Source organism: Dryobates pubescens, chromosome 3 (assembly GCF_014839835.1).
Source record: "Dryobates pubescens isolate bDryPub1 chromosome 3, bDryPub1.pri, whole genome shotgun sequence".
Taxonomy (NCBI): domain Eukaryota; kingdom Metazoa; phylum Chordata; class Aves; order Piciformes; family Picidae; genus Dryobates; species Dryobates pubescens.
In genome coordinates, this window is record NC_071614.1 from 38,951,147 (window position 1) to 38,963,118 (window position 11,972).

General features: G+C 38.6%; 1 protein-coding gene across 1 annotated transcript; it reads right to left on the reverse strand.

The window, feature by feature from the left end:
• Nucleotides 1-6,734: 6,734 nt before the first annotated feature.
• Nucleotides 6,735-11,563, reverse strand: TMEM18 (transmembrane protein 18). Its single transcript, XM_009906576.2, has 5 exons — nucleotides 11,488-11,563; nucleotides 11,122-11,242; nucleotides 8,734-8,788; nucleotides 7,240-7,333; nucleotides 6,735-7,144 (listed from the first exon to the last, which is right to left on the reverse strand). Exons 1-5 carry the CDS (start codon nucleotides 11,533-11,535, stop codon nucleotides 7,055-7,057), a joined length of 408 nt encoding a protein of 135 aa, XP_009904878.1. The 5' UTR covers nucleotides 11,536-11,563; the 3' UTR covers nucleotides 6,735-7,054.
• Between the last annotated feature and the right edge of the window lie 409 nt (nucleotides 11,564-11,972).

Here is an 11,972-nt window from a genome sequence, read left to right on the forward strand (position 1 = left end):
TTAGATCTTGCAGACACAAATTCATCAATAAAGACAGGTATTAGTACATAGCAGAATTAAATAAGTAGTCAGTTGAAAATATGTGATAATAGCCATTTTAATGCAATTTCACTTAGCATTTATTTTATGCTTCTCAAATCATGATACAACCATGACAAATCATCTTAAAGTGTATTAATTTTACTATTCACTTTGCAAATATATTGATATGACTTGCAGTTCAAACTACAAGAAAACATGAAAGACTCCAATGTTTATTTTACTCCATTTAAGGCATCACACTTGTGATTTCAGAGTGATTTTATTTTTTTTTAGCATAGAAGTCTTGAAATTCATAAATTCCAATTCCATAAATTATGCTTGTTATATTTGATCTTCCTACAACATGCAGAAAGCAGAACACACAAATAACAAAACCATTCACTAATTAATTGGATTCTTTTGATGGTAATAATCAATAAACCAATAGAAAGAAATCAGTCTAATGAGCTTTTCGTTTAAATTAGCTCTTCTTAATCAGAGGGATGCTGTGTCTTGCTTTTTAATAATTACTGTAGAGTGATTAGTCTAATTTAGCATTTAGGGCCATTGAAACAAGAAAATAGATAAAATTGGACTGTTCTCTGACCCTGTGATTTTAAACAAAACCCAGATTGTGATTTCTTATAAATGGTCACACTATCAATTATCCTACAAAGCCATCAGTTTAAGTAAAGCCACTAAATCTATTTTTAATCCTATTTTACACCACTGCTGTGAATTGAGTGCATTTAAAAACCCAACAAGCCTACTGTTTCATGGATTCTACAGGAAAAGACTTTGTCATGAAGGGCTGAAAATTCTGTGTTATTTATTTGATACATCAGCTTTCTGATTTTTTCATGATGCTTCTGCTTAAGTACAAACCTTAAAAATCACATTCTCTCCTGGGTGGCCATAAGAAAGTGGTTACTCTCATTAGTCCCTAAATCACAGTGAAGACTATGATATTAGTGGCTCTTAAAGTTATGGACCTAAAATGATTCATGCCTTGTAAATTCTACTATATATTACTTGAAGACATATTACTAATGAACTATTAGGTAGATCATTGCTACAGACTGCAAGGGAATAGCACACTTCCACCTTTGCTCATGTATTTATCCCAGTTCCACAGCACAATTATTTAAGTGTTTTGAAGGATTTCTGAAAGCTTGTATCTACCATACTAAAACCCTTCCAAGTTTTTTGTTCCTTAAGATGAAGCTGTATCAGTCCTAACTGTAGGAAAAACTCCACATCCCACCCTGCTTGTGGAAATTATCTAGGGGTACTCATTACATAATCCTGAGAGGTAAGGATGATTTCAGTGAAGGGTTCTAGCCTGGAATTCTCTTTGTCCATTTGAACTTCATTCTACCTCCTCTTGGGTGACTGCGCAAACTCCTTTTCCCAGGTTTGTTTCTGAATCAGAAGGGAGGAAAGGTAGACGATTGTATTTCTTTGATTCAGGGCGTTATTAACAAGCATGCCAGAAACAGCACTTGGAGTTTATCCAACATTTTAAGAAATGTGCCTTGTTTCAATCAGTTCTGCTGAATGCCTTGCTAATTATTATAACATTTCCAGATGAAAGAAGCAATACATTTGATCCCGACATTAGTTTTCACTGGTTCTAACTCTGGACTGTGCCAAAGAAAACAGGACCACAATTTCAGTGGGACCACTTAGAGTTAGTGTTTGTAGCAGTGTAACATATTATCAGTTACAGCCCTTATCCTGGCTTCGTTGTGCCTGTGGAACTATACGAGAAAGGTTCCTATAGTTCATACTTACATGGAGATATTTCCTACTCAGTACAACTCTGTTCTAGTTTTGCAGCAAAACAGTGGTGTAAGTATGTCCACAGTTTGGAGGAATTAGTCAGATGAAGACAGATTACAAACCAGAGATCCATAAAGCACATCGGTTTTGAGTTATGAGGCTGGCATTTCACAAGCATGCTGGCTTGTAATTACCTCATCTTTTTAGTTGTTATGTGTACGTGCATGCACATAAATCACAGGAAGGTGACCCAAGTCTATTCAAACTGAAAGTCTATATTCCTAAAGAGGTGGTGTGTGGAAACAAAACTAAGGCAATTCCAAGGATAAATAGTAACAGGCTCAAAAACAAATACTCAAATATGAACATCAGTTGGAGATCTCCACATCTGCAGCTTCTCAAATGAAGTTGTAATGCCTCTAAGCACCGCTAAGTACCATTTGCCAGATGGTGGAGAAAGTCTGAAGTGATGTCTAAGAATCTTAATCATGACTGTGACTCCTAGCTATATAACATATTAAGGACAAACTTGGTAATGATGCATTATGCAAGGGTAAATCAGGAAGAAGCTGAAGACATGCATAAGCTCTGTCAGTTCACCACCTAGAGTGCTTCAGTAAACTTTCCTGCCTATTGCTGACACAATCATGTAATTATTTTTTGTTGTTTTCTTCTTAATTGGTTGAAATAGGATGCTCAATATGAAATGTAGGTATGAATGAACAGGGTATTTATTTCCTTGCCACATTAAGAAGCTTTAAAACTCAAAATAGTCCTTTAAAACTCAAAATGGTCCTGACTCTGAAAGCACTGCTAAAAGAAGTACTTCTTAATGTAAAAAGCAAGAATGTAAATAAACATTTGAAAGTGCCTGAAGATCTACCTTGGAGCACAGATGACTATGCTTTCAGAGGCTACAGTCCAAGTCTTCCTGTCCATTCCACAATGCTGCAGAAAATACACATGAAGCTACAGTGAAAAGCTCAGCACTCCCAGCTAAAAAGGAAAGCTTTGAGTAGGCTTTTGCATGTCAGATAGTGACATCCAGTGGCGAGTTCCATTAGCCATAATGATCTCTCCTCTTGATGCACAGAAACACATAAATACCTGTATTTTCTTGAAACACATTGAAATATTTTACCCGCAGTTTAATATATTTAAATAGAAAAAAAATATGCAAAGTATGTGACTGTCCTGAACAGAAACATACATTGCTATATTAATCATAAAAGCTCACCTACAGTGGAAAGTTAAACTTTGCTTTTGTATCGAGCTTATAATAAAAGCAAAAATGTCTAGCTGTAGTTACAGAAATAGATCATCCTCTACACTACAGCTGTATTCTCTTCTATCTTGTTTATACAGAAAATCACTACTCCTCTTTCTCCTGAAATTCCTAGCTCCTATGAAAAACAGGAGTTCAATTTGAGCTTATGATTCTGAAAAACTACCAAGCAATTGGTAGTGTCCGTAGACTCTGGCTCCTTTGGGGATTTCCTGCCACACTGGATCACCATCTGACATGGCTCAAGTAGATCCCTTCTTTTAAGAACTCGCTGATTAAAAGTACTAAGACTGTCCTTCAAAGTTCTCTAGAATAGCAGAAGGATGGAGGAAGCCTCAATTTTCTGTGCTTCCCTGCCTTTGGGACATACTTTTTTTTTTACGGGAGATGAGGATGTCTAAAACACATATCTACTAAGCTAGAAAATGTTCCAGAGCAAAGACATTCACATTCTCTTATTTGATCTGTTCCATAATGTCTAGAATAATGAAATTCATTTGACCACAAAGAGTAAAAATACAGCTCCGTGCTGAAGATATGGCGTCTCAGTGGATGTGCAAAAAGAGAGAATTCTAGGTTTTCATTCTTAGAAATTCATCTTATCTCAGTTTATTACTTTTCATAGGGAACAATGCAAATTCAAACTCCAGGAAGCTTGCCAACTAAATTCTGCTAATCTACCTTTTCACAGATTTATATACAACAGAACTACTTTCTACTATATTGAAGGTGACAGGCAAACATGGCTTTCTCCCTGTTAGTGTTTCCCCCCACCATTTGATACCATATGCTGTTGTGGAAAGATGTTAAGGAAGGCTGAAGATTTGAATCACCGCCTGCAAGACACACAGAGCTGGTTACAAATCACGTGTGTATCCTCTTACTCTTCAAAGGATCCCACTGAGCAGCTAACACCTTTTCTGTATCCATACCCAACCAAAATATACAGGCTCTTTCACAAGCAACCAAAATTCAGGCCTCCCAATTAAAAGCAAAGCTATTCCAGCAGCCTTAAAACATTTGGCTCTCATTCACTTACACATAAAACAGTCTAAGCAGGCAAAAGTCTCTAAATTCATGATGCAATTATTTTGGTTTGTCAGCAAATAGACCCTTCCATTATGCTATTGCACTACCACTTCATAAATCCAGACACACAATGAAGAAAAGCCAGGCTTTACATTCTTAGGGCTTCTCTTATGGTTAAAGACACTTTTTTTTGCTAAAACCCAACCTAGGTTTTAGTGTTTCTTAGGCAGGGTTAGACAGAGGTTAGCTTGAGTCCTTCTGAAATGTAGAAAATGGGACTATTTTTCTGACAAACATATAAATGGAGCCCAGAGGTTTTTTGTGTTTGTAAAAATTTGTATCACATTTACTTACCGTTTCAGTAGCCAGGGGAAGTTTAAAAACAACACACTTAGGATTCTGAAGAGTACTGTGTGAGATGTCTGTCCTTCAAAAAAGAATTGATATAATTTTGGCATTTGGAGCTGTTTATAGTTTCACTCTGCAATACTTTCAGAAGACAAACCCCACCCCATCATGTTGATACTTTCTAAAGTATTACCTGCCTGCTATCGCATTAGGTCAGTGCTATCAAAAATCAAAAGGCATATATAGCATAAATGAATTTTCACTTGCTAATTAAAAACAAAGGGTCTGCCCCTCACACTTCAGGGTTCTTTGTTCTTTAACTCTATTTAAGGGCTATCTATTTAAGGCCCTGGGATCTTATATTAAAGGGCAAAATTACCCTGGTAATTCAATGCAAAATGAAATCCTGCCTGAAAGGTCAACTACACTGAGAAGAATAATTTAAACCACCACAATATTTTTTTTAATTTCACCTAGGGTCCTCAAAAGCAGACAGAATTTATCAAATAGATCTTGTGCCAAGCAAGAGTAACACAAAACTGGACATACAGAAAAAGTAATTTTGTTTGTCTCTTATGCTAGCAAGGACAGTTTTAACTGCTCTATCTCCCCAGTTTCACATACTTTTCTACTTCACACAGAAGAAAGAATATTGAGTATAGAAATATTTGGGGAAAGTCTGCCTTGGATGTACTAAATAAGGCACATCATTTTTCACTGCAAGAGACTTGGTGTTTAGCTGCTCTGAACCACCTCATTTACTGTGAATCAAATTTACAGATGCTGTGAAGCCAGAGAGTACTGATAACAGGTGGCACCTCAGTATGACAAGGTACTACAGCTTTAAGTGTGTGACACTAAACAACTATCATATTGTGCACCGTTCACCAGGGGAGTCAGCACATTTGTGTGGTCATGTTTAGAGCCACATATGAAAAACTTCTTCCATTAAAGCATGACAGCAAAACCAAACTTTTCTGAACTAGACCTGGAGGACTACATCTATCTACATAAAACTGAACAGGCTTATTACTGGGCCCTGAAGTTGGGTGCCACATCTTAACTTGCAGACATTTGGATAGATTCTATTTATTTCTTCAAAATGGGAGACGGATTCTATCTACCAGACCACTTGACATGTTTTCAGGGACAAGTGATCATTACCTGCTCAACATTGCATTAAGGATTGCACCAAAATGGATGATTATGGGACAATACAGCAAACCCATACCTATTTAGTTTACTAATATAAAGCAGCCTAGCTCTCAGTAACTATGGAGTCACCCTCCATTCATGGGAGAGGTAAAGAAATGGATTGCAGACTAATATTGCACTACCTTTCCAAAATGCTGTGAAGCCGTCCAGAAAGACCTTCACTAACTAGATGTGCAAACTGAGTATGCATCTGCCTATCTCCCTCAGGTCTGTATGCCTTAAGTGAAAACACTCTTGCAAAGACTATGCAGGCATTTAAAATTAACGTCATAAATACTTAGCTTAAAAACTTTGGTGCTCTGCATTTTTCTACCAAACTGTTCTTCACATTAGTCTGAGTTCAATTCTGCAGATAATCTTTCCTGTCTTAAATGACATCTGATTTACACAGAAGTGTAGATCTCTCAGTTAAACATAGGTTTAACTGCTTCCAGATACACCTTTTACTAAGTATGTGTGGACAATATTCCATTGTGTTCCGTCCTCCCCCAAAATATTCTTAATCCAATAAAAACAAATTACTCTGAGCAAAACCGAATGCTCTTAATTTTCACTAATTTTGTCAGTTTACTAAGGCATAAATAAAAGCAACAACATTGCATAGAAGATTATAAAATTTCTCCCCTTATCATTGCATAGAAGATTATAAAATTTCTCCCCTTATTTCTGTTCTACAAATAAAAAATGTTTTAAAAAATTAATCCATTTTTAAGAAATGGTATTTTTTCTAGTGCCATTAAAATCACTACATGTGAATAAAATAAAAATCAGAGCACATTTTGAATTACACAAATTAAGATTGTATCAAACTGAATTACTCTAAGGAAAAAAAGAAAAATACAACTAAGAATTAATACAAATAAACAATTTAAGATACAGTGGATAATTTTATTTATAAAATACGATAGGCACACAATACACATAGGAAGTATGAAACTTAATTTATAAAGAAGTGAAATGCTTCACAGAAGCATGGATTCCTGAGGTATTCTGTATACATTTACTGGATTTCACAAGACCGCTCCAGTTGGTTTAAACAGCAGAAGATAAACTTGATAAACACAGTTAAGACATAGTTAAAAATACACAGGCAAATGGAAATAAACTGGATCATTGCATCTCAACAACACTAATAGCCTTGGTCGTGGTGGAAAAACATCTTACACTGAAGGGCACAAAGTCCTCACTTTCACAGCCAGTTCAGATATATTGTAGGCATCTGCCTTCTCCTCATTGTTCACAGGCACAGGCTGTAAAGTCCTCTTAACATCAGACATAAAAACATGTCTGTTTCTAGACAAACATACAGAAGGACTGATTACCTCAATATGTATTATTATAATAAAAAAGAAAATGAAATGGTGTTAGGCACTTTCATTTCTTTTTCTCTTTTTCTGCTTTCCTTCTCTGCTGTAATGTCTTCAGTTCGGTCATAACATTCAAAGTTCTGTAAACCCAGGTGACCTGAAAAGTAAGCAAATTATGAACTTTAACTAATCCACATACATTTACATATCAATTTAGTGAAAGTATATATAAATAAACTAACACATACGTACCACAATTATAATAGTATTCACCAGCAGTGGTGCTGAAAACACAAGTGAAATAAACATTCCTCTTGAATCGAAGTATTGGTATTTAGAAAACATCCTGGAAGAAATAAAATAAAGAAAAAATAAAAGGAAGCTTTATTCACCTACCATGAGACTTTCATATGAACTGTTTGACATGTACTGATTAATCTGTTTCTTCAGATACCCAATACAGGTGTAATGGGTTGGGGCAGGTCCCCTCCCCACCACAGGCAGAAATAACAACTCAGGCAAACGGATTGCAAAGGTGATGAAAGTTTAAATAGAAAGCAGTGAATGTTACAGAAAACCCAAAGCGCAGTGACAAAGAAAGATCCCATCCCCACCTGAGGGTGCATGCAAAACCCCCAGGGCTCCTTCTTCCCCCTCCCTCTGCTGGGCTAGTCTCAGCTGGCCAGGCCTGAGACTGCCCATCCCCCTGTGGCCTTGGGCCCAATCAGGCCCATGGCCGGGAGATCTCTCCCCCAGTTACCAAGTCTCGGAGAGGGAAGGAAAGAGGAAGTGCCAGACTCCGCACTGGATCTTATAGTGGTGCAAAGAATTATGGTAGGAAATACACAATTTCCTGTGTCCATCCCTCTGGGACAGGGCAGCACTCTACTGTAGTAAGCCAGAGCAAAGAGACAGCATCTCATCAGTTATGAGTATTTATTGCAGTGTCTTAGCGCAAGTAACTTATTAACGTGACAGCAATATTTCATAGATCAGTGCATTAGCAATCATGCTTATCCTGAAGCCTGTCTGAAATTGCATTCTTAGACATTTTGCTTACTAGTATTAGAAAACAGATGTAATACTTGTAGTAAAGTTGTAATTTAGGTCCTGTATGCCTTAAGTGAAACATACTTTGAATTAGGTATCTTCATAAACTAGTGTTAAACACGTAATATCCAGTTCCATCAGGGACAGGTCAGTTCAGTGCTCGAGAAAATAAGCCACCAGTTTAATTCTGGTATACAAGCTTAGTAAACCAGACAAATCATAATGGTTTTTATGAATATAAGTAAATATATAAAATAGCACTGATGTTTTTGGAAAGTGATGCTTAAATTTAGCTTATTAAACATGAGTTGCTGCCAAAGAAAACCCAACAAGAACAAAACAGATCAACAAATAAAATCAAAGCTCACATCCTTTTCCCCTTAATCATTGCAACCTGCTTTTTAGTTCTCTGGTTAGTTTACAAGCAGCCACACAAAGCCAGATTTTAAGCAGCAAGATAAATATTATGAGCTATTAAAAACTATCCTTTTTTTGGAAGTTAAGTGGTAACTATGTCACAACATATGGTTTTATTCAAAAGTTTGATATTAATCAATGCAACAGACCCTCTGCCACCACACCCTACTGATGAGACATGAGTGATTCTCTTTACTGTTTTCAGGGAATGAAACAATGAAAACAATGTGTTTGAGAGAACACACATTCAAATACAAAAATGAAAGTGAAAACATTTACCTCCAATTCATAGCTGCTAATTCATTGATATACTCAGCGCAGTACACCAAGCTCGCTGTACAACAGAAGAAGAGTATTAGATACTATATTTGCTATCAGTTCTGCCATATATACTAAAGATGTACACATAGCAGCCATTAGAATTCCATGATCCTCAGAAGATCACATTACACATTTAATAGGTAACTACACGAGACAAATTCAGTTTTATATTAAGTATAAAGTAGCCACAAAATATACCTACTATACTACAAACAAACATAAAATCCTACTGGGTTTACAGAAAGAGCTCAGCATACAAATGGCTAATAAAAAAGAATAAATACAAATAAACCCCCAAATCCCAGTATTTTTTCCAATAGTCTCTTGGTGACTGCTTCTAAGTTAGGTCTGTAAAGAGAAAGGCCAGTACTCTCCCCAGCTTGCATGGAATTATGTTACCATTTTAGATGTTATGATGTCAGACTGCTCTATCCACCCTTGCTATCGGAAGTTAGGGTACTAATTATACATAAGCATTTTGGTAAAACAGACTTCGAAGAGGTGTATAGAAGGACAGTCTGCTGCAGTAAGGTGAGAACTAGCCAGTTATTAATCAACAATTACATATAACGTGCTGCCATAAAGGCAGTAAGCAAATTCCGTGCAATCATGTTTAACAGAAAAGCAATACAACTACAAAATCATAAGTTTGCTACAAGGACAATCTCCACTAAGAAACAAAGTTTAAAAAAAACCCCAAACCAGGCAATGTGTAAAGATGACCTGCACAAGGCTACTAACTAACTAGTCTGGTGATATCATATAATCATTGAACGGTTTGAGTTGGAAGGGACCTTTAAAGGTCACTTAGTCCAGCCCCCTCATATGAAGGGGTGCTCTCATTTTGCCATCATCTGTGTGATCTCTAATTTATATTGCACAGTATAAACATACCTAAGGCTGCTCAGCTGCCACGGTAAACCGATGCGATAATGTCATAATCTCCTCTGTTACTTCTGACTATCCACAACATAAAATTATTTATACTGCAGACATATCCAAAGTGGTTTAGTTTTTCAGGTACAAACAAGGGTTGGACTCAATATGGATACTTTTATGCACTCTTTTTATTAATAGTAAATTTACATCATATGTGGGTCAAAAAGCCAGCAACCATCAGTTCCACCTTGGGCATTCAAACTAGTGCTAGTAATGAGAGGAATACTTTGTCTAAAGAATCTGAAGTAAATGGCATGTCATTGGGAATTCTGAATGTCATTAAGAATATCAAATTTAAGAAAGAAAAGCCTGTATTCTTATAGGGAGCTTTCAGGCCTAATGTGTCATGAACAGCACACTGTTATTCTACTCTCTTTAGATCATCTTGAATTCTGCATTATAAGCAGAGTTACAGAAGTTTCCTTTTCATAGCTACTTAATGTTATTAAAACTTCTAGCTTCAGCTGAATTAAGTTTTGAGGGTGCTAGAGTTCCTCTCCCAACTTGACTTGTTCTTTAAATGGTATTTTTAAAAATCAACAAAGTCTTCAAGTGGATTTTTGCCTGCAAATCTCTTTTAATTGCTCATTCTTCCTCCACTACCCTGCAAGCACGACAGAATAGCGCTGTTGTGTAAGAAATTTAAAAGCTCACTAGAAAATCCAACCCATGGCTACAACCAAGGTACTGCTCATAATGCATGGATCCAACCCGAATCCATGCCATCTTCATTAAGTCAAATATCATCTGCAAAGCTACTAGATCTTCAGCCAGGCAGCCAGAAAGACACAGCTTTGGCTAGACAGGGCAACCATAGATTCTCAGGCTGAAACATCGGAGAACTTGAGATAACACAAGCTGTTACTACAATGGACCTAGCTGGTCTTGCTCTTCCTCATGCCATTATCACAGCTGTCAGTAAGGCATATGGTGAACCTGCTGCTCCAGAAAGGAACACAGCTGAATACTGGCCACATTCACTTAATTTCAGCATTTTAATAGGGCAGAGTAGAAAGGAACTGCCAGCTCTTCCTTGATTTCTTTTCTGCTTCTCCAGCACAGCAACAATTTCTTGGGAAGCTGTGATCCACACAGCATTTATCATGCAGAAACCTTATCCCAGATCCTCTCTGAGGCTAGAGTTTTATGTCAGTACCTCAGCCTGGGTCACTAAATAAAACCGTATTTATCGGTCACAAGCAGCTTCTGTATATGCAAAAAATAAAATACTAATTTGCGTGCACGTTGTCAGCTGCAAAGCAAACAACTCATGCACTGTGCAAGTACATGAAGAACACGGTCGTCCTCAAGAGACCACAGGAAGCTATTTAACAGTATCAGCTTAAACAACGCACAAACCCCTCGCCGCCCGAGTGCCAGCTCAGGGGGCGGGAGCGCTGGACTCACCCATGCAGAGGAAGTGCCCGATCTGCACCCGGTAGTGCTGGAACGAGATGCACGTCAGAAGGAAGCAGAGGAGGTGGAAAACGCCCAGCCCCATCAGCCAGGGCTCGGACCAGTCCGTCCTCTACGGAGAAAAGGAAAGTCGATGAGACCGTGTCAGGAGAAGGACCGTTACCCGGCAGGTAGAGCCGGCAGCCCTCCTTCTCCCGCACGGTAACCACGACCTACTTCCGTCACGAACCGCGCTCAACAGCCCGCCCCTGAGGAAGGAGCGAATATCCCAGCGCGGGTTTTCCCCGCGCCCCGCACACACACGGAAGCCGGTGCCTCCTCCCCTCTCAGCCGGCCCGGCCCCAGCTGCCTCCTTACCGCCAGGATGGTGGACAGCCCCGGCGGGCTGCTCAAAGGCTGCTCCATGGCTGCGGCCCCCAGTACCGGTGTTGGCGGACACCGAAGTCTCGCGAGAAGATGTTGAGTTTCGCCAGGGGCTGCCCTTGGCGTTTTCTCGCGGGACTTCGGTGGCTGCTGCCAGATGTGTGTCCCGAGGCGGGGGCGGTTGGGAGGGCTTGGTGAAATCCTGGAATACTTTAAGCTTGAAGGGCCCTTAAAGGTAATCTAGTTCCAGGCCCCTGCCATGGGCAGGAACAGCTCTTCTAGATCAAGCTACTCAAAGCCTCATCCAGCCTGGTTTTAAGCATTTGCAGGGATGAGGTGTCCGCAACTTCCCTGGGCAGCCTGTACTAAGTGTCTCACCACCCTCATTAGAAAGAACTTCTTCCTAATGCCTAATCTGAATCTACCGTAGTTTAAAATCACTTCTTCTTGTCCTGTCACCATGCGTCCTGTCTCTGCAT